Raw genomic sequence first — 24,066 nt, 5'->3', positions numbered from 1 at the left:
AAGGGATGCAGCACAGATATGATTTCAAAACACACAACTGCAAAGTATATACAGAAAGTAACTAAAGTGTGAATAAGATTTAAAGAAAAGGTAGAACCATTATAGACTTGGAAGAGATTAGATCTTCAACCCCTATATGCCCACAAACAAGAGACAGTGAGTTCTGAGACATGTAACAGGGAATGTCTGGTGTGGAGCGTAACTCAGCAAGAGCACAAACACTCAGGTGACATGACTTACCCAGGATAAAGACTGTCTCGCCCTGCTATTCCTGCCTTAGTACCTAAAAGAGTGCCTGGCAAATAGTACTTAACGATTATTTGCTGAATGGATGGATGATTTCCCATGCTGAGATTTAATTTTAGCATTATTTAAATATCCTTCTTACTAGTGGGGTTTCCATATCAATGATACTGTTAAATTTGAAACTGAGTATTGAAAAAAATTTAAGTCTCTAAGATTCATGGGATCATAAAAGAGTAGAGCTACGTCTGACTTTAACAAAGAAATAAATTACTGCCTTTTTGGAGCTGTATCAATTCTTTAAGACAAAAAAGTACAATATTAGTCTGGAAATTCCTAATACAAAGCAACTATAATTAGTATTCTAGTGGCCTTGTCCCAAACACATCAATGATTCTTTAGCTGGCAATTAGCTCTCTACTGGCTGATAGAAACCAGCCCGGTATCTTTAATTATTGTAAGAGTGGCTGGGGGACAAAAAGAGGGAGAGGCTGGGAGAATATGGGCTTGAGAGGCAGGAAGGAAATGTAAAAAAGGACTGGACTCCAAATTTTAGTGAATATCCTGGCACTGTCTGGGAGGTGCCTGATGGGGTTAACAAGCCCATGTTCTGGGTGTTGGCCTGTATCTCATCCTACAGATAAACCAGCTCATGACTCCATAAATGCAAACTCAACTGGGTACTCTGTATAGATGGAGTTTTTTGATTTATGAGCTCCTTGATTTGAAAAAATCGAAATGAATGTACATTTTGAAATCTGCAAGATCATCATTTATTTAACTACTATATACAAAAATTTAATTCAGAGGAATCAGAGAACTTCCAATTCACATTGGCAAGCTTGTTTTTAAATAGGCTGCCCAGTAAACCATTTCTACTCACTTCACCCAATCCAGAGGTCAGAACAGAAGGTGGCTAAGTCTTGGACACAAGGTGCTACTGTGTTCTTGTGGGAAGAGAAATCGTGGCTTTCTGTTTCTTGATCTCTTTCTTGAAGATGAACTCAACAGACTACTCGTTGCCACTTCATTTTTAAACATGTGTCCTTGCACAGGAAAATTTAAAGAACCAGCACATGAAGTGAGAGAGTCCCTGTCACACTGCACGTGAGAAACTTGCTAGTATCTCTCCAATTCAGAAGGGTGAACCGAGCTCTGGGAAAAACACGATGGAGTAACACAGAATCAGGATATACACCTGCGACTGAAAGCCACTGATACGAGTTTAGAGGCTGTCCTAAAAATACTGTCAGTGGTTTCTCTCTGTGAACGCCGGGCACTACTGAGACATTAGCTGAATATCTGAAGCATTCATACGTGCAATAATATTTCCCCCCTGCATCTTTCTTTTGCTCCTTTTCAATGTAAGCATAGTTCAGAGAGTAACAACGGCAACGTAACAATTAACCTATACTGGGCACTTGCTGCTTGCTAGGCTCTGTTCTGTCTGTTCACTGCCCAGGTTTCAACATATTTCAAGGCAAGGAAATGACCATTAAAGATCCTCATACATTTACAATTTACTGGAAAGTGAACTGCACTTCTTGCTTGACATTCTTGTTGTTTTGTTTTAGGTGGATGGTGGAGAGAAAGGCCCACTTCACTTGGAGTAAAAAAGTTAAACTGATCTAATTTAACAAAAGAAAAAAAAAGGAAAAGAACTGTTATCAAGGTCTGCTAGTTGAAACATACATTATCTAGAACCTGAACCAAACCAAACCAAACCTAGAACACCCCAAGACAAGACTAGAAAAACAAAACAGAACAACAACAAACCCCCCCAATCAAACAAAAGACACACAATCTATTTTCTCCTACAGGAAGGTCTGGGCGGCTCAAAAGCTACCCAAAACTGAAGACCTGTTGCAGATAATTTGAGAAACAAGTAAAACGTGCAGGCCACCTAGACAGGCATCTTTCACTGCCAAAGAGAGGCCAGTGTGGAGAGCTTCTGCCTGCGCAAGCACCAACCCCACGTGTCCCCCTCACTCTGGGCTTCAGGACCTGGAGGGACTCACAGCACTTTCTGCATTTCACATTTGCTTAGGGAAAAAAGCCACTCTACTGCCTTAGAAATGGAGTTCTAGCATGATGAGACTAGCATATCCTTATTGGTTCATTCTTGTCATATTCTGAGAAGAGGTAATGATGGAATAATCTCTTAACTGAATTGTACTTTCCACTGAAGCACCTCATATTTGGGGGAAAAAACGCTGGTGGAATATGGAGGGCGGATGGGTTCATGTTGGATTACTCCATTCATTTAACCTTTAACTAAAAAACACTGAGGTCTGAACAATTTATATTGCAAAGTAAATTCAGAGAGTTAATTATAGTTATAATTTGTTTTGTAGGAATGATTCTGAGTGACTGCTGAGGTCATTCTCAGTGTGCTGCTATGGTGACAGGCACAAGGTACATTTCCAAGGCAATGTATGTATAACAAGTGGCTGGCAGTAGCCCTCTCCTGATGTCAGAGAGAGAGAGCTCCATGGTACACACAGGACTTATTTAACTGTCTAGGAGTGAAGACTTATTTAAGATTGTGCTTGAAAATGGGTGTAGTCAAACTCATCTTACTCCAATCCATTCAAGGGAAATTTAATGACTTGTCATTGCTTTGAGACATTCAATAATTGATAACTTCATAATTGACTAAAAATCCCCAAAAAACCTCAACATTTTCCCACAGACATTTGCCCAGTTAGGGTTCTCACACTCCATGGGGTCAAGGACCATGACTCCCTTTGTCCAAGGCTGGTCACCGACACTCAACCAAGGGCCTGGAACACAGCAGATGCTTAACATGGGACCCAAATTAAAACTATTTTATGGAAAACATTGTAGTGGTTAGAGAGGCAGGTTACACCTTCTAGGAGAAAACAACGGAGTGTGGGGGTTGTTAGATACCCATCTTTACATAACTACTTCTCCGGGCTATGACTGGCCTGCATTATGTAAGACCTAAATTCTGAATTCAAATGCCTCTGACGAATATAAAGACAACGCAGAAAGGAAAGGCAGTATCCACTTAATTTCATTTAGTAGATGCGCTTCCTGCTCTTCTTTAGGTCCTGGCCTCAAAATGATATAATTTGTACATCCATTTTATGACTGTCAGTATCAAGCTTTCAGGCCTTGGAATTCCCTCTAATCCAGGGCAAACAGAGGGAGTGGTCCCTTATTAACAAACGATTGTGACACAGTATCTTTAATGGAAGAAACAGGTTTCTGATGGTTTTCAGTGAAATGCAAGACGACAAAAAGACTAGTAAAATTTCCATAATTCCTTTCCTACCATGAAAAAAATGCAGGGTCATCTGAAATTCAACAACCATCTTGATCATGACATTCTGGTAGGTGCTAAGGAAATGAAAATTCCCAGGATATGATCCCTGCCTGCAATGAGTTTACCAACTTGTAGGAAAAAAGGGGGTTATATGAAGAGGAGAAACAGGGGAGTTTATTAGGGAAGGCATGAATGCTTGTATATTTTGGAAAGAGCCATGTTCTGGGAACTTGTTTGAACTGTCTCTAATCCTTGGTGATTATCCACAAAACATCCTTCTCTAGCATGACTGATTTATAAGAAAGACAAGGAAACCATGCCCATTCGTTTATAATTACACCTCGTAACTGCTAAAGTCTTTATACATTTAACTTCAGTATCACATCTGGCTGCAGAAAAAATAAGAACTTCAGAAAAGGGGTATAATCCATTACTTTAAATGATTAAAAATATATGCGATAAGCTTGAATGTCACTAAAACAATATGCTCTAATCAAACTAAATATGGCATTTCTCTTTTGAATGTTTTAAAAAGAGATTTCAATTGTTCCTTAGTTTTTGACAGTAGTTTGTCAGCAACAGATTTGAGTTGACCTTCACATTTAATTTATGCTCCAATCTGACATGTAATGAGAACTTATTTTCTTAGATCTTTTTAGAAGTAAAAAGAAAAAGCCCTACTACCTATGACTGGAAAGGTAATTGAAATCTAAGCCAAGAATAACATAGAAATTCAAGTGGGTTTGCTTTTTTTTTTAATGAAGGAAACATGAATAAAATTTAGAGATGACTCAGCAAGTAAACAGTATCATATTACAGCCGGGGTTTAAAAAAAATCAATATACGCATTAGGCATACAAGCCTTAGCAATTATACCAAAAGGGGGAAAGCACCCGTGGGTGATAAGTGGAAAAAGAAATCTCTGTAATTTGTTCTAAATCCAACCAAACATAGTAAGATAACTGAATACAGCACCTTGGAGCATTTAATGTAACACACTATGGGGTGTATGCTGGGGTTCTTCCAACTCCCGTGTAAGAGCCTCTTATCTAGAGGCTGTATTCATCAATATAAGAGAGCTGCAGTTAAAGTCAGATATTAAGATGAAGTTCTGGCACAGAAAATGACTCTGGGTAGAATTTCACAGTTTTTATTATTGAAAAGAAGGTTAGAAAAACTAGGTCGACTTCATTAAAAAAATTAAGAAGACCGTGTAAGAGGAAAAGTCTTGGGGGATGTGAAAGCTAGATCATGCCTGAGATCTTATTTGACACTGTCAAAAGCAGTGGAAGCTAAGGAGAAACCAGAAACTTATGGTTACTGTGTAGTTTCTACGTGACCACAGGATCCAAAGGAAAAAAATAAAAGAAATTGTCAAAGTGAACTTAAAAAAAAAAAAAAGTGAAAGTAACAGTTCTGCAAAACTGCCTCCTGAGGGGAGAGTCAAGTACAGGTTTTGATGCCAAGACCCAACTAAGTCCCTCCTTCCTCTGGTAGATCCCACTGCTCAGATGAGCCTGGCTGGTAACCTGGTTAGGTGGGTTAGCTGCACGAGATTTCTGATTGCTCATTATACAAACACTTTCATCTCCTTAAGAGCTCGCTCTGTGGAGGGCAAATCAACTTTCCTTTTTCCTCTTTAACACCTGGTACAGCACGATCAGAGTTCAAGGGGGTGCAGCACTGACTACAGAGAATTTGTTCATAAGAAACTATTTGTTTTCAGTACAAAATTCCAGGTTTAAAACACGATCACCTAGTGGTAGCAGGGGGGCTACAATCTCACAGTTTGTGAAAGCTACTCAGGGAGAATATTCTGTGGGATAAAACAGAAGAGATCATGCATTTAAATTGTCCTTTGCCAATAAACTAAACCAACCCAGAAAATCAGATTTTTTGAAAGTAAATTAAATAGCTCGTAAAAAGATCCTATATCACTGCATCTAGTAAACAGTTTCAGTATCTTATATATGGATAGTTGATCTGAATGTCTACGGTAAAGAGACCACTCGTGTCAAGTGGGGAAGGAGCGGGGCACCTATGTGTGTGTCAGACAGACTCCAGGGCCAGGGCCACGGCCAGGCTTGGGTCAGAGCAAAAGATTCCCAAGTCTGTTGCCCAAAAAACAAATTAACCTTGTAATTAAGAGCAAAAACAAAACAACAACAGGGGGGAGGGATAAATCAGGAGCTTGGGATGAACGTACACACACTACCATATATAAGATAGGTAACCAACAAGGACCTACTGTATAGCACAGGGAACTCTACTCAATGTTCTGTGATAACCCATATGAGAAAAGAATCTAAAACAGAATATATGTATAACTGAATCACTTTGCTGTGCACCTGAAACTAACCCAACACTGTAAATCAACTACACTCCAATAAAATTAAAATATTAAACAACAACAACAAACAACAACAAAACAACAGAAGAGAGTAAGACAGGTCGAGAAGGAAAAGGGAAGGGAGCAAGAGGCCTTTTTCAATTTGCCTGTTTGGCTTTGTTCATTTATTCATCTTTTATATGGTAACTTTCAAAGCTGTTGACTAATTTTGACACAATTTTTATACTTCTAAAACATATCAGAAGCATCAGAAGGCTACTTTTTATTCTAGTCTGCTCATCTTGACTGTAATGACAGTGCTTACTTCAGTTAATTTACACATATTTATTGAAAATCTGTTATATGTTCAATTCAAATCACTGTGTGTGTTGGAGAGGGAGGGGGGCTGGGGCACAGGGAGCTGGTACAAAATACTTAAAATATATATTTTTCCTTTGCCTTTAGGGACATCAGGCTACCTGTGAAGCAAAGATAGCACAGATGAATCAATTAAGAAATAATTAAGTGCCAAACTGTGAGGTGCTAACTATGAATGCATTAAGAAGGGAGAGATGATTATGAACTGCAGTCACTAGAGAACTGTGTAGAAAAGTGGGGGATGAGTTACAGCGTGCAGACTGAATGGACTGGAACAGGCAGAAGAGGGGAGAAAAGAGAGATGGGAAGAAATCAGCAAAGAAATATAATTTACTTATTCTTTTATTATGTTCCTCATTCATTCAACAACTTTCTCTTAAAGCCTGACTGAAAACTAGGCACTGTGCATAGCACTGGGTGGGAACCACAAAGAAAAAAAAAAAAAAGGTGTGAATCCTGTCCTCAAGGAGCTCGTGCTCTAGCAATGGCAATAAACATGCTATAAAATAACCATTTTACAGCACAGAAAAGATGTGACTCAGAAGAGAGCTCCCAGTGATGGTAGCCAAGAGTCAGCCATGAGCAAAAGGTCGCTGACTACAGCAGGTCTCTCACGGTCATGTCTCCTTAACTTGGATATTGGTTCTATAGGACCAGAACTTTCATTTTAACAAGGATGATCAGGTCTGAGGAGCTGGTCATGTTAAACTAATTATAGACCACAATTCTTTAGATCAAGAAGCCACTGTGTGAATGAAGAAGAACACCAGGGTCAGCCCATAAGAGTTCAAAGAGGGCTTGGCAGGTGGGGAGTGAAAATAAAGGAACGGGCCCGATGGAGAAAGCAAGTGTCCTGGGCTCACTTGAGACTGGAGGTGGGGTTATCTCCTAGACAGGTACGAGTTTTCTTAGGCCTCTTTCAAAAGCCGGTCAGCCCTACCTTTGGTCCCACTGACTGTTAAATCCCATCACACTCTCAACCAGCTGCACCAGGCACTACAGTGGGGGCAAAAGCCAAGCCACATGAGACACAATCCTTACTCTCAGAGCCAAATCTACTCAGTCAACATTTCTGGTCATTTATGCCATCTTTAGTACTGGACATTCTGTGGACGGCATTTAGAGGTACTACCAGGGAACACAGTCTAGAGCTCTCTGACGCTCACCTCCTATCTGAAGTTTTGTTGTGCAAAGAGCTATTGATGGAGTACTGCTGAGGGACTGCAGGCCATCTGTTCTCTCAGTTCTCTAAAAATGAATCTCTGGGTTGATTCAGAGCATCCGAGGACTAAGGTAGGCTCTATCTAGATGGCAGACGTGGAAGCAGAGTGCTAGTTGCCTTTTAATATTCAGTCTCCTTCCATGGGAGGGGCTTGCAAGTTTTTTCTTTTCTTTTTTTTGTGAGGTGGGGGTGGTTTGAAATCAGAGAGTAAGTACTTTAGGCTTTGTGGGTCATTCAGTCTGTTGCAATGACTCAACTCTGCCACTGGGCACAAAACCAGCTTTGGGCAACACATAAACAAATAGGCTTGGCTATGTTCCAACAAAACTTAATTTATAAAGACAGGCAGCAGGTTGAGTTGGGCCTGCGGGTTTTCCAATCCTGTTCTATAGTAATAGCGCCCCTGGTTTCATGTGGGTACAATGTCATCCTGAGTAGATTGTGGGAAGGATTGTAAAGAAGAGGTCAAACCACCGAACGTGCAAACATTCTGCCGAAATATGAGCAAGCAGCAAACTGACAGAGTGAAGCGTCTCCCACATCCACTTTGCCCTTCAAGCAGAGTGAATGAATGACGAACAGGGGTCAAGGCAAACCCCTTTCCCTACTACATCTCTGTAATGAAGGTTACAGTGCTTAAGCCTTACCACCTCTAACAGCTCCAAGCATTCTGAAAAAGGAATACTAGAGACCAAGTCTTAGAATCATCAGAGTTCACCGTGGAAGACAAATACAGGGTATGTTTTATTCTTGCAAAAGGTTACTAGGAGAGGGACTTCCCTGGCGGCACAGTGGTTAAGAATCCGCCTGCCAATGCAGGGTACTTGGGTTCGAGCCCTGGTCCGGGAAGATCCCACATGTCGCCTAAGCCCCTGCACCACAACAACTGAGTCTGCACTCTAGAGCCCGCAAGCCACAACTACTGAAACCTGCGTGCCTAGAGCCCTTGCTCCGCAACAAAAGAAGCCACCGCAATGAGGAGCCCGCGCACTGCAACGAAGAGTAGCCCCCACTCACCGCACCTAGAGAAAGCCCGTGAGCAGCAACAAAGACCCAATGCAGCCAATAAATAAATAGATAGGTAGATAAAGGTTATTAGGAGATATGGCTCATTAGATAAAAGAAAACAAAAATAGAAGTAAATATGTCACGCGGGTGAATAAAAGGGCCACTCCATGTTATTATTGTCACTCTTTAAAAAAGAGCAAACATACGCAAGATCAATACCCTCTTCTGAGCTCAAGACAGCATTTTTAGTCATTTAACTATGTAGAGAATAATCTCTCTGTTCATTACATTTCCAGGTAAATTTGGGGGGTACCAGGTTTCCTCTTGACTGCATAGGGTAATGGTTTCTCAGATAAAGGCATTCTACTATTAGAGAATCAAAGGATTTCAGAATTAGAAGAGAGTTTAGAGGTTAAAGAACAGACACCAGTGTCTGAGGCCAGTGAGACTTACGTAGTCAGAAGCCCCACAGGTGAGGAATGGCAGCCGCAATTCCATTGAAGGCTGGACTTTGACCCAATGGTCTCACCACACAATGTCTCGTCTGCCTCCAAACGCCTGCAGTAGGCTTACACTTCTTTTTTTTTTTTTTTTTTTTTTTGCGGTACACAGGCCTCTCACTGTTGTGGCCTCTTGCGTTGCGGAGCACAGGCTCCAGACGCGCAGGCTCAGCGGCCATGGCCCACGGGCCCAGCCGCTCTGCGGCATGTGGGATCCTCCCGCACCAGGGCACGAACCCGTAAGCCCTGCATCGGCAGGCGGACTCTCAACCACTGCGCCACCAGGGAAGCCCTACACTTCTTTTTAATAGTCAGATAAAGAGTAAAGTTAGAATGGCTGTGAGAGTTAGAGATAACACACGCTCAGGTTCAAGTACTTGGCTCATGAGTCAGGAACTAATTTTTAGCAAGGTACTTCTTCAAGAAGGATTCAGCCCCAAAGCAGGCCGATATGCTAACCTACCTCTGAAAATTCGCTTTGCATTTAAAATCCAACATTCAAATTCCTTGTGCGTTTTTAAATTAAATTAAAAATTTAAGCATGAAGTTAGAAGTAAACTCCAAATGTGACTTATGCCCAAAAGCCAATTTTCATGTACTTTGGATTCATGGGCTGTGGAACATGAGGAAATTTCAAGGTGTCCAATCTACTGAAATCCCTGGAGGGGTACTTCAGTAAAGCAAGATTAGGCATTACTTGGTCCCTGAAGGTGAACAAGGATACAGCAGTCTTTTGCCAAAAGCCTGCAGTGTGAGGACTTTTCTCACTATATGCCAAGTTGATTGAGATTTGTGTTCTCTGGCTAATGTCAGGGAGCTTTTGGTACTGTAGGCAGTGAACTCATTTGACCTGACGTCTCAGTATATTAAGGCAGGTGGTGAACCCCAGCCAGAAAAAAAAAAACCAAAAACCTACAGCCATCTGTTTATTGTATTCTTTACCTAAAGATATTCAGAGCCCTCAGACTTTTTAAAATCAATAACAAAAAGAGTAATAAGGGAATCTACAAAACTCTCCAGCACCTTAAAATGCTTTTTTAGTCTTTCATTAAATAGAACTGGGAGAATATGCCAAATTAAAGCCAATTGCAAACTTATCCTAAACTGCTTATCCGTCGTCTGGAATTTCCCATCTCCTTGTTTCTACCAGCGTTGCCTGTCCTTTGAGCCATCCGATTGTTTATTATGATCAGCAAGTTGGCTAATCAAAGTAGAAAAACGAAAGCTCAAATCAGTTATTGGCTCTAGTTTGACTCCAGTAAAAAGTTATTGGATGGAGTATGGGAAAAGGGGTTAAGACTGTAGACTAAAATAAATAATATTTCTCAATTCTGTGTGACCTAGAATATCTTCTATGTTGTATGAACGATCGATATACTGTTAAACGTGGCTAAATTTTGTGGACGATAATCAAAACCCTGATGGGTGTGTTTTCCAGTAAATCGGAGCTACCTATAGGCAACGTTAATAAAGATTAATAAATAATTTGTATCTTTCATGGTAAGTGATTTATCTAATCAGAGCTATTTTATCTATTAGTCTATCATCTATATATATAACAACTGTCAATTATCTCTCTCCCTCTCTCTCTCTCATTCATCCAACCATCCATCTATCCATCCATCCTCTGTAAGGCTGGATTTCACAGTGGTTAAAAACCTGGGCTCTGGAGGCAGCAAATCTGATTTCAGTTCCTACTCCTATCACTTACTAATTGTGTGACCGTGAACAAGTCACTCAACCTCTCTGAGACCCTGTTTCATAGGGATAATAAGAAATAGCTACAGTTTTGCATATAAACGACTAAGCACAGAATCTACCATACAGGAAGTAGTCAGCAAATGGCAGCTGTTTTGATAACAGAACTTTCCACATGCCAGATCTTCAAAAACAGCAGGAAAAAAGACTTAAATGCCTTTAGCTCTGGAACTTCATAGTTCGTCTATAATGGCCAAAGACAGATAGTGCCTACATCATGGTCACTGAAACAGTGGAAATTACCCATCTATGATTTCATGGAACAATCATTTGTGAAGGTCAAACGTGAGCAGTCAATGTTAGGCACTGTGGGCAGAGGAGAGAGACACTTCGGTAAACACGATACCAGATACAAAGGAGATTTGTACAAGTGTTAAGATACATGACACAGTGACTCACTCTCTCTGGTGTTGGGCAAGACTTTCAGAGGGTGTGACTCCTGAATTGGGTCTTGAAGGATAAATAGGAGCTCATCAGATAGAAAAGACGAGAGGCATGCCTGGCCTCTGTTCTCAGTATTCCTGGCAAGTGGCCTACACTGACTCTCACAACCAGCAGGGTCCTGGAGAGAACTGTTGTTAAGCTGAAAACTGTAAGCAGATGGGCATGGCAGGCACGGATTCTCACACGGCTAGAGATTAGGTATCTACATGTTCCCTAAATCTAAACTGAAGAACCACAAGGAAGACAGTCAGTACTCAAGGAGGCTGGTCTTAAATTCAGAAAGATTTCTGTAAGGTGATGTCACCGTATAAGAAATTAGGTGCAGAATATCAGCAAAGTTTTTAAAATTTTAATTATAAAGACAGAAAGAACACATGCTTCCTCATGAAGTAACAGAGGCAGGATAAAATACTAAAAGACACACCAGTGGAATGTACACAAAGGTCAGAAAGGAAAAGGGGTAACAACCGTCTCGAATGCAGAAAAAGGAATTATTCTGAGTTACTCTTTGAAAATGAATTCAGTACTGGGAATCAGTGATGCTCAAGACAGGGGACCTACATCCTCATCAGTACTATCCCCGCAGTTCATGGGGCGTTCCCTGGACCACACTGGGGGAACATGTGGAACAGAGCAGCAAATGGGTGAATCCAAAAAGCCACTGGTCTTATCTTTGTGCTGGGAAGGTTTTCCTGGCTAAGGAAAAGGAAAATGCCTGGGACTAAGATGGGGAAGAATAAAGTGACTCTAATACTTGGCCTCCCGGCACAATGGGATTAAAGGCAGGCCAGCCAGGCTACTTGGGCCCTGATCTATAATATAAAGAGTGCTGAAACATCCTGGTTAGAGATCAGAAACATGGATGGAGTCAGCTAACTCAGGTTTCCACACACAACTTACATAATTGGCAGGAATAGATTGGTTCTACTCCCTGAAAGTAAACAAGAGTCTTCTAGAGAAAACGAAGGGGAAAAAACCAAAACACCTCCCTAGGTTTCATTTAGCTAAGGTGACCAAATGTCCCTGTTTGACTAGGAGATTCCCAGTTTATGCCTGCTATTTCATTGCAATTATTAACAGTAACCCCTTCCTTCTCAAAATGTCCTGGTTTGCGTAAGTTATACAGTCACCATCTATTTAGCCTATGTAACAAATTACTGTAACGAAAAGACTGAATGAAACACATTCCTTTTGGTAGAAAATGTATTTCAGGATGAGCAAATAGCACCAGTGGAGCAGAAAACCTTCTACTTCATAGAAGAATGCCAACAAAGACCAAATGATAAAAGCAGAAAATCATTCCTTTACAAATCCTAATGGAATTATTAAACCAGGTAAGACTTATTGATTGGAATTAAAACGATCATGTGAAGAGTCGACGGGGAACTGGAGATTACACAATGACCAAGTAACACCACACAGATTGCTTTTGGTGGCAGAAGGAAAAAAAATATAACTTTATAATGGAGGCTGTCAGTGCCCTAACACTGTGGTGAACCTTAACTTACCACTGATGGGTAAACCAGTGTATGACATCACTTAAAGTGTATTCTACTCACAATGGTTAACTGGAATCTAATCAAGTTTTTAAATGCAACTTCCAGTTTGTAGAAAATCCAAGAGACGGAAGAGAAAGTTAAATCATGCTCTGAGGCAGCAATCAGGCCCGATCCAAGCCAATCGTTTCGACATGCCAGTGAAATACAAAGCAGGTCTCTACTAGGTTAAAAGAGACTTAAGGGACATAAAAACCAAATGCAATGAGTAGCCCTAAAATCGACTGACTCTAAAGGACATTTTGGAAGAATGTGGGAAATATGAATATGAACTGGGTACGGAATGATGAAAAGGACGGCTGATTATTTTTAGGTATAATATGGTATTATTTATTATGTAAGCAAATGTCCTATATTTTCAAAAAGATGCACACTGAAATGTGGGTATAAGGACATATAATTTACTTTATTCCTTCTGCATAAAGATATGGTTAAAAAAGAAAAAAGTGCATGTGCATGCACTTATATACCCACATGATGTACAGTTTAGAAAATCGAGTTCTCCCTATACCCATCCGGGGAAAGTAGGACTGTTTAAAGAATAATCACGCGAAGAAGGAGTTGAGATCAGCCTGTCCCAGGTGCCCCCGTATCTTCAGCTCTAACATGAGGGATGTGCCCACAGAGCAGGCGTGTTTTTACGGTAGACGCAGGCTGTGCGACAGAATTCTAAGATGGTGGCTCTCCCAGCATCACAGTGCTAACAGGGGCCTGGAGAAACCGCTGTGGATAGCTCTTTGCCCTAAAGCAACTCATGGGTACTTGTCTGGGAATGCACAAATCTAAACTGAAGGAATGTCACCAGACATATGGTGGAGCTTTGCCTCAAGAGCACAACAGCAGCAGCCGACCCAGGTGTCCTCAGGGCAAACAGGAATCTCTCTGAGGGCCTATCCCAGGAGCAGGAGGCAAACCATTTCCTAAGGGGGGTGGGGCCCCAACCCTGGTAAGCAATATCCTTATGGGACACTGGTGCTCTGATACCCTAGTCGCAAGACCTCTCTGTAGGGAGAACAGATCTAGGTGGCAGGTAAAGAACAGAAGAGGTAAGGAGGAGGGGGAGAGACAGGATTTATGATAAAGTAAAAAGACGGGGGTTAGAAATGATGAGAGGTGGAGGATTTATTTGTGTATGTAACTTTATAATGGACCAGGAGGGAGGTCACAATAGCAAAGTGAGAAGTGAAGAGGAGTTAAAGGAGAACCAGAGGTGAGGGCGGACAGCGGAAGACATAATGAGCAGCAACAGGAACGAGGGGTAAAGCACAGCAGCAATGTGGGGGAGATGGATGGAGTCTGGAATGGCAAAGGAAACAGAAAGACAGAGGGGGCAGGAAGTAAAAGGAAGACAGCAGGTCAAAGGTTGAGGGGGCAGAATTTGGAACACATCAGAGCTGAACGCATCTTCTTCATCTCTCTACTCACAGGAACTTACACAGTAGGAATTTGGAGGGGGGGTGGCGGGGGGAGGAGAGAGGGAGGGAGGAAGGGAAGGGGGCGAAGGAAGGCGGGCAGACACGGAAGAGGAAGACTGAGGACAGGCAGTGTGGAAGGCTCCGTGAAGGTGTGGAAGAAGGACAAAAGAAGTACGGAATGAGGAAGCGCTCATTTCAGAGGCCCAGAGTGGTGGGTATTAGCTTAAACACGACAGACACGGTGTTCCTGAGTGTTCCACGTCACATTTCAGAATTACGTCATTCAGATTTACCTTAGGAATACAAGAATTGTTTTGACCAGGCAACGTTTCTTTGGCTAACCTGAATCATAACTTATCTTATACAAATGCCTAGAACTAGGGTAAGAGCACGATCCACTTTACTTCAAAAACAGAGCCAAACAGCTCTTGGATGTCCTCTGCACTGCTGAGTGACGCCAATCAGCCTATGGGGCTCCTTATTTTCCCCATGGTCCTGCTCTCATCCAGAGGGTCATTTCAACACATGAACTGCCCTGAGGCTGCTGAATATTTTCCACCCTTTCTTCTGTCTGCCCAGAACCAATACAAGAGGCAAATGCTGGGTTACCATAATTAATGTAGACAGAAATCTGGCTAAATACTACTAAAAAAAATCCATTTTTCAGGCGCCCAATTATCTACATTGCTGACCACATTGATTACATTAATCCAATGACTGCCAGAGCTTTACTTTCTTTCTGTTAGGCAAGATTTAATCTAGAGAACTAACAAAGCTCTCTAGGATGCAAATCTCTCCCAGGACACATGATTTTGATTGACAGCTCGCAAAATAATTCGGGAATGCATGCAAAATTCGACTCCCACGCAATTTTCATGCAAAGGCAAATCTATCCATCAACATAACAGTGGCTCCCAGGAAGCAGTCAAGGTTCTGTGCCTGGAAACTAGAAACCAGGAGGTCTGATGTTTGCGAAGCCATAATCAAGCGCATTTGTTTGCGGTTCTTAATGTGTGTAGGTGTTTTCCAGCATATGAGTAAGATCCGACATTTGCATTAAAAATTATTATTACAAGATTTCAAAGCACAATGAAGTCTGTGTTTGAGAACTGCTGCTTTACAATGTGGGGAAAGAGACAGGTTAGTGAATGCAGATTCCTAGAGTCTTCAGTTTGCTTTTCAAACAGAAAACAGTAAAATACTCTCCCTGACTCATCATGCCAGTCCCTTACAATATAGTTGAAATTTATGAGGTTGGCACAAGTTTAATACCTATACTTCCTAACTGTGCAGTTAGAATCAGATAACAATACACACATTACAGAACACAGAAGGTCTCACTGCAGAGCACCTGCACATGAAAGTAAAGAGAAGGATGCAAAGGGCCTCCTGGAGGAATACTTACTATTTGGTAGAGTCAGATAACTGATATTCCCGTCGTCTGTCATAGCATTCCTGGATTCCAGGATCGTTCCATAAACTCTTTATTGCATCTACATACGGATTCTCAAAAGCAGACACCTTCTCCACATCAACTTCTCGAACTAATTGTGCGTGAGCCTGTTTAAAAAAAAAAAAAAGTTTTAATCTCCTTTCCATCGCTGAAAATTGCCTTTGGTTTGCACATTACATTGTGCACAAGTGAGGTCTTTCCTCATATACTGGTTTTTGAACTGGTTTATAATAATGTAATGCTGCTTTTTTTTTTTTCCTTAGATAAAACCCAGTCCCAAATCTTTCCCTCTAGATTAAACCATGAGGCTACCTAAAGTTGACTAGAGGAAAGCAGAGTGTTTGGTTCCCGTCGGAACAATGAGGATGTCATGCTACACGTAATGACTGTTTACAGGTGATGATCACAATCCTAAAACAATTAATGTTATTAAAGGGAAAAAAGAGACACGTATCCCCTCTGTGTTTATAATAATCAAACGCATAATATACCCAGCCCTGAGTGTTCTCATGGGCTGGGTATTCACTGAGTAGCAGAAGCTCAATCAGACTCCTCAACTAATCAGGGTTAGTTTCTATGGCTCGCTTCTGGGATAGGGGTAAACCCACAGAAGAACAGTCAATATTAACGACTGAACCTGAGCAGTGGTAGGCGTGCCTCTCCACTTCCACACCCCTGAATTGCCAATATTTATTTTATAGCTGCCTTATCTACACTATCAGATTGAGGAGGCTATTCAGTATTTTTTTAACAAGGAAAAAGGACTTTGTTATTTTCATTATACAACATTTAGCAGGAAAGAGGTAAAAAGATTTAAAAAAAATTTTTCAACAAGATTGAAATCAGAATGTTGTATGGTCAACCCCCAAATTAACCAGAATATATCATTGTCTAACAATCTCAAACAAAATAGGTTTTCATGGGTGTAGTTTACATGTAAATTACATGTGCACATGAATATATAAATCAACAAATAACTAATTATCTTGAAAACTGGAGACACATGGATGATAATTTGTTACAACAGTCTTGATTTTGTACAGATAAACTTCTGAACTAGGTCAGTGAATGGTTATCTTGATTACATGATGACCCAATTATTCTTTTCATAGAGTTTTAAGCAGATAGAATTTAATAAATTTAATCCACGTTAGGCCTGTCTGGTTCCCCATCTTTATCTTCCTTCTCATCCCGTAAGAGGGAAGGGCCCCATGTCATTAGACTAATCTTGACTTAGAGAAAGTTTTAAGAAGCCCAACATGCCAAGACTGAAGAAACCACCTTTCTTGCTAGCTCTGCTCTGACCCTGACAGTCAGATCTAGTAAGTGAGAACCCCTATAGCTCTGCCCTGCACCCCAACCTTGGAAAACGGATCCCTATCGTTGTTTTCTGTACCTAGTCCCTGCCCAGGCAATCTGTCTTATCCCACCAGCAATCCTGCCATCCTGAAGTCCTGTTCCCAAGTCTCAGACCTCAGGTGGGCCTACCTCAGTCACAGTTCCCCATGAGGCTCCCCCTTGAAAACAGTATCACTGGCTCCCCAATGAATCCCCAGTGCTGTGCTCCGCCTGGCTCTGTAGCACCTGTTGCTCCGTGTCGATACCAAAGACTGTACTTGTCCCACCTGCTCTGCCGTCTGCCTGCTCAAGTGGACCTCCTTCAAGCACGAAACACTGGCTGTGGGGCCTCCTGCACTTTGCCCAGCAGGCATGTCTCATACCTTCACAGGTATGCCTGATGTCAAGCTTTGACCTCGCCTTTCTGCCCTTGCTCACTGAATACAAACAAGGGCTAACTCTCTGTGTCCTGAGATATGACAACGATCACCCGTGGTATAACCCTCAATTAGAATCCCCGTGGCTATGTCTGTTTTACAGCGTTCTCTAGAGGATTCTGTGCATCTTGGAGGGCAGATGTGGGGCAGGAACAGGGACGTACGGGATGGTCTCCTGCTGGATATACTCTAAAGACATGGTTTTAATCTGACTCTGCTGCTTCTTATGACATTGGATAAGTTGCTTAATCTTGCCAAATGTTATCTCTGGTGGGGAACATCCTGCCCCAACAAGCTCACGTGACTTACTATTGTGCTACAATACAGTAGTTGAGTGGTTCTCAAAAGGCGGTACACACACCAGCAGCATCACCTGGGAATGTGATAAAAATACAAATCCTTCCATCCTACCTCAAACTTTTTGAATAAGAAACTGATTAGCAAATCCCTGTTTTAACAGGCCCTCTGGATGATTCTGATACATGGAAAAGTTCGAGAACCACTGCGAACTATTAAGCATCACACACACACTAGCTGTTGTGGTCATAACTGATTGTCTGGCTGGCCAGAAAATTGCTACTGGAAACTAAAGAGAAGGGTCCCAGAAAGGCAACGGCACTCCAAAGCAAGGGGCACTATAAGGGCCAGGAAGCCACAGAAATGAATAAAACAAGCTAGATGTAGGCAACAGGGAGTGATAGGGACTACAGCACACTGAGAAACACACACCCTAATTAAAGAGGACAGCCGCTATTTACCTCCCACTAACTGCTGCCATTGGGATATAGGCCCCGTGTTGCCAGATTTTCCAATTTACCAAGGGAAGCCCCAAATCTAGAGTTTTCCATGAAATATCCCCAATTTTTATTCTTGGCAATGCTAGAAACGATAAAGTATATCTGTGCCTGAGTTGGATCAGGTACCACTCATCTGCTCCTCCATTTACTTCCCTAATAAGATTGACCAGTAACACTATGTCCTACACAGAAGCTGGCACACAGCAGCTGGCCACTTAACACATGCTAATAAGTAAATCTGCAGCACTTTCCTACAACAATATTTAGACAAACTATTATGCCATCCATAGGGAGAAACGGTTGAGACCTCTCTGAATTGCATAAAAGCTACGTGATGATACAGGTTAGTGTAGGCAGTATTTAAAAACTGAGTTTGATACTCACTACACGGGGCCAGCCATGTCATCTGGAAGGAGTTCTGTTTCTGTTTCTGGAGAAGGTAACTTATGCCAGAGAAAACAGTTTCCACATAGCAGACACTTTTTACTATGACGATTAAATGTTTATTGAAGCCCAGTGAAATGCTCGGTAACATAGCAATTAAAGACTTAGATGTAGTTGCCACGGAGGGGTAGGGGTGGAGTGGGGGGGAACAGTCCATATAGCCGGCAACCAACCAAAGCACAGGATTATGTGCTCCAGGAGGAGAAACGAGGGAACATTTGCATTTCCAGCTTTAATTGCAGTGGACTGTAAGGGCATTTCAATAGACAACATCCTTCAACAGTTGTGTAACCGAAAAGCCTGCTCCTGTAAAATGAGATTACTTTCTGTTGTTAGAAAACTCCTCTAATTTCTTATCTTGTTCCATCTCGGTTTGCTTTTTCTTACATCTGGAAGGCCTTCTCTAGGCCTTTCTTTAGCTTTTGTTCAGGGGCCGTATCCTATGCCATCTCTGACAGGAAGATGCTCCTAATGTTCCTCCTCTCCCCCAAAATGTGAGCTTTGTGTCTTTTGAACCATGGAACGTCTACATTTTGCTTTATGATGATAGTTACCTCTTGGCTTATCGTCTTCTAGACTATACATTGAGGGAAGGGGCTGTAGCTTACTGGCTCTAATTTCTTTTGGGGCCCAGCACAGAGTGAGCAACAACAAATGTTTGTCTAATTTAAGTGCATTCAAAAAGTACATATAAACACAGTGTCAAGTCTACAAGTCAAAGACAAGTTTCTCAAGGAAATCTTCCATCCACTGCCTACTCTCTCAGAACCACATAATCCTTAGCAGCACTTATCTCAGTAGCTAGTGTGCATCTATTTGTGTGCTATTTGTTAGTATCCTTCTCCCTGATCACTGTATAAGTTCCAAGACAGGCTCAGCATTGCAGTATCAGGGTCTAGCAGAGTGCCTGCCCCTGATGCTCAATAAACAGTCGTTGAATGAACTATATAAGGAAGGAAGAGTGGAAATTATACTAAACTGGAAATTGGGACACCTAAATTCTAGGCCTGGCTTTACCCCTAACACAAGCCATAACCCTTAGAAGAAACTACTTTACCTCTATAGAGCTTCATTTTCCTGGTCCACAAGATTATGCAATGGAAACAAATCATCTCCCTAAGGCTTTGTCTAGCCATAAACTGCAAGACTGTAAATAAATACATCTAGAATGCATGGAGCACCAAGGAGTTACAACACTGTCCCTCCAGGAGCACATAATATATCATTTATTGAAACAAGACCTGCCTGACAATAAAGGGCAGAACATGGTTAAGTCTGTACATCGGCAATGCTACATAGGGGTTGAGAAAGTAGAACTCAGTATGGATAGAGAGGTCAGACAACATGTCAGAGAGAAGAGAGGATTCGGCTGGCAGGCAGAGATGAAGATGATGAACAAAGGCTCAGTAGACAAAATAAACATGGCCCTCTCTTTTAACTGTGGGAAAAAAAAAGTCTAGTGAGGAAGTTTCATGCTGACCCTCACTGCAAATTAACCTCCACAATGAAAGCTACAGTATTAATCTCAGCTATGAACCATAATCAACCTCCACCAACTATGAAAGTATATTGGCCTCAAGAACCACAAGATCACCGCTTTGCCTTCATCCAGGTCATAATTTCTAAGTCACTTTCATTGCCTACTAAGCTTTGTTTTTTAATTCCACCCTTGCTGTTTTGTAAAATGACATTCAAATATAATCAACTGTAATTTGCATCTATGTAAGAGCTTTCACCTGAAGTTCTCAAGTTATTTAAGTGTGACAGCATTTTATAAAATACAGAATTTTTACATTGCCTATACAAAGGTCCTCAATGGAAGTGCAATCCTCTCATTTTTTTGGTAAAAAATATTCTGTATGTGGAAAGAATATTTTTTAGTACAATGTGTTAGACTAGGAAGATAAATTAGACCCTTTTCTATTTGTCCAAATGTCAGATGTGAAGTAGTAAAAATCACAAGTAATTACGTGAAATTAAACAATTACTAATGAATAAGGCTATGATGAAAAGGAAATAAGTCATTTCTAATAATATAAATAAGTTACAATTGACTACCCTTTTTATTTTGAACACTGTAAATAGAAAAGCAAAACAGGTATGTGTTAATCATATAAACAAAATGCAAAATATAATTCTATTTCATTTCAAGTTACAGTTGAACACACTGGATGGAAATACTTAATAATGAAAGTTAGCTTTCAGAATTCTTAGCAAGCTGGTGGCAAGCCTCAGAGGGAACATTGTGAGAACTAAGTAGCTACTCTTAGGAACTCTTGGCAGAATTTTCAGTTAAGACCACATGGAAACCGCAGGATGTGCCAATGTGGTAATGTCTTGTTTTGGTGATTTGGTGGTCATAAAATGCAGGTAAATCTTAGATGTGTTGATATTTCCAAGGTTGCTTCAGCAAGAGGAAGGAAGAACTGAGTTCCCACCACAGTGAGTCTTACCCTGCCCACAGAAGGCCAAGCCTTCAGATGAAATAACAAAGATCTTATAGTCACTTTGGAAGGATTTTCAAAAACTCATTAACAGCTCAAGGTGGCTTTAGGCTGGAATGTCACACCTATTCCGGTTCCTACACTCTAGAAGTAGAAAACCAAATGGTAACTTCCACATTTTTGAAGCTCTTAGACACAAATATTCAGCTCATTAGGGCTGCTCTGTTTGAAAGGATGCCCAACACACACAGAGGGGCTCTGAAAAATTCTGAACTGCTGTCTGAGTATGTTTTAATCTTGAACGAAGGTGCACATCTTCTCAATCCTTTTTTTTTTCCTTGTTGCTTATTTCCATTTTGGCATTTGATTCTAAGTTATGAAAACAAACAAACAAAAAAAAAACAGACTTTTTTCGTTTTCTACTCAAAGGAAATACAGAGTAAAATGATGGACCTTGGGATCAGATCTCTCTGTTGTAATCCCACCTCCACCCAGTACTAGTTGAGCATGAACTTGGGTCAAGCTATTTAACATCTCTAAACCTCGGTTTCCTAATCTGTCAAATGGGGGTAACAATGGCATTTATTTGATTTTTTTAACATCTTTATTGGAGTATAATTGCTTTACAATGGTGTGTCAGTTTCTGCTTTATAACACAGTGAATCAGCTATACATATACGTATGTCCCCATAGCTCTTCCCTCTTGCATCTCCCTCCCTCCCACCCTCCCTATCCCACCCCTCTAGGTGGTCACAAAGCACTAAGCTGATCTCCCTGTGCTATGCGGCTGCTTCCCACTAGCTATCTATTTTACGTTTGGTAATGTATATATGTCCATGCCACTCTCTCACTTTGTCCCAGCTTACCCTCCCCCCTCCCCATATCCTCAAGCCCATTCTCTAGTAGGTCTGCATCTTTATTCCCGTCTTGCCCCTAGGTTCTTCTGACAAATTTTTCTTTTTAGATTCCACATATATGTGTTAGCATACAGTATTTGTTTTTCTCTTTCTGACTTACTTCACTCTGTATGGCAGTCTCTAGGTCCATCCACCTCACTACAAATAACTCAGTTTTGTTTCTTTTTATGGCTGAGTAATAGTCCGTTGTATATATGTGCCACATCTTCTTTAACCATTCATCTGTTGATGGACACTTAGGTTGCTTCCATGTCCTGGCTATTGTAAATAGAGCTGTAATGAATATTTTGGTACATGACTCTTTTTGAATTATGGTTTTCTCAGGGTATACGGCATTTATTTTAAATTTATTTATTTATTTATTTTTGGCTGCATTGGGTCGTCACTGCTGTGCGCGGGCTTTCTCCAGTTGTGTCGAGCGGGGGCTGCTCTTTGTTGTGGTGCGTGGGCTCTAGGCACGTGGGCTTCAGTAGTTGTGGTTCACGGGCTCTGGAGCGCAGGCTCCAAAGTTGTGGCGCACAGGCTCAGTTGCTCCGTGGCATGTGGGATCTTCCCGGACCAGGGCTCGAACCCATGTCCCCTGCATTGGCAGGCAGACTCCCAACCACTGCGCCACCAGGGAAGTCCCTATGGCATTTATTTTAGATGGTTAAATGACAGAAAGGATGTAAAACACTTAAAGGCAGACCTAACACCCAAAGCTGCTAACTGTTTAAAAAGCAGAAAAGGAAAATAGCACAGGAAACATAAAACGTGTGGTGTACACACTTACCAGCTCTGTAACCTTAGGCAAATCACCCACCTTTATTTGCTCAAATGTGAAACAACATTCTAGAGACCAGCCTGGATAATGGATCTCAAAGGGTCCTCAAATTTGCAAACACCCCTTAAAATTTCCTACCGAAAATGTGGGCGAGAACTATCATTTCTTAGACCACTTCGCCTTCTCTGACTTCATTACAACTTGAACAGCTGACCTTCATTCATTAAGATGCACTGAACAAAGAGTGACAGTTGTTGATGCATTTTCTTATGGTCATTACTGCATAAATGACAAAGAACAGCAAAGTCACACCGAGCTGCTGTTGGCTGGGTTCACGTAGCCAGTGACTCATTCCTATAGAACAGCCTCTCCACACTTATGATTCAACTCATGGCTCAGCAAAATTACAAATTACTACATGACACAGCCTTTTGAAGTCCCTGATGAAGATGATAAATCCTGTGTGTGGAATCTTTCAGTGCTAGGGAATCTACTGATTCTCCTTTGCTAAAGCATCCACATCCCTCTTTACCCTGGTATCACAAGAACAGAGGAGGTATCCACAGATACTCAAGACCCTTCGAAAAACTGTCATAGTATTTGCATATAACCTACGCACATCCTCCCATATCCTTTAAATCATCTCTAGATTACTTACAATACCTAATACAATGTAAATGCTAAGTAAATAGTTGCCAGGGACAGGGAACAATAGCTTGAGATCAAACTGGGCTTCAATCATAACTGTCACATTCCAGCCCTGTGTCTTTAGGCTTGTCTCTCAACTTTCCTGAACCTCAGCTACCTCATCTATGAAATGGGAAAATAATTCATTTTAGGGCTGTTAGAAAAGTTATAAGAATTGTTAGTAAAATACCTAAAACAAGTATTATAATTACTATGAAATCTTGAGCTATTTCAAAATTACCATTAATAAATATTATCTCAACAAATACTTTTCTACCATATGTCAGGCAATGCACTAGACACTGATGAAGCAGATAGTTTGTGTTAAATAAAATATCCCAGATAGCAAAATATTAGATAAGGAAGTTTATTAAACTGTCACATATTATTCTACTTTAAGATTTTACAAATTGATTTATTATCATTATTAGATCTGCTTTTCTAAGGTTAGAGCTTTATTTTTAATCTTTATTACAGCATTCACCAAGGTAATCAATGGCTATAAGGCACACTGCCTTTCCGCAAAAACTTTGCTGAAAATCTGTTTCTCTTTTTGGTTTTGCTTCGCTATAAGCTACATTTGCTTAATCTCTAACATATAGCAGATTCCTTCTTCGATGGAGAAAATACTCCTTTATTATTTA

General features: G+C 41.0%; 1 protein-coding gene across 2 annotated transcripts in view; it reads right to left on the bottom strand.

Annotated features, from left to right (window-relative positions):
• GNAQ (G protein subunit alpha q) overlaps positions 1-24,066 on the bottom strand; it is a 287,167-nt gene that overhangs the window by 72,948 nt on the left and 190,153 nt on the right. For both annotated transcript variants that reach the window (XM_060014594.1, XM_060014595.1), the window contains exon 3: positions 15,548-15,702. In XM_060014594.1, the coding sequence (XP_059870577.1) occupies positions 15,548-15,702 (155 nt within the window). The remainder of the gene's footprint in view (positions 1-15,547; positions 15,703-24,066) is intronic.

This window comes from Delphinus delphis, chromosome 6 (assembly GCF_949987515.2).
Source record: "Delphinus delphis chromosome 6, mDelDel1.2, whole genome shotgun sequence".
Classification (NCBI taxonomy): domain Eukaryota; kingdom Metazoa; phylum Chordata; class Mammalia; order Artiodactyla; family Delphinidae; genus Delphinus; species Delphinus delphis.
The sequence above is the reverse complement of the archived record's forward strand: the minus strand, read 5'-3'. Positions and strand labels throughout refer to the sequence as shown.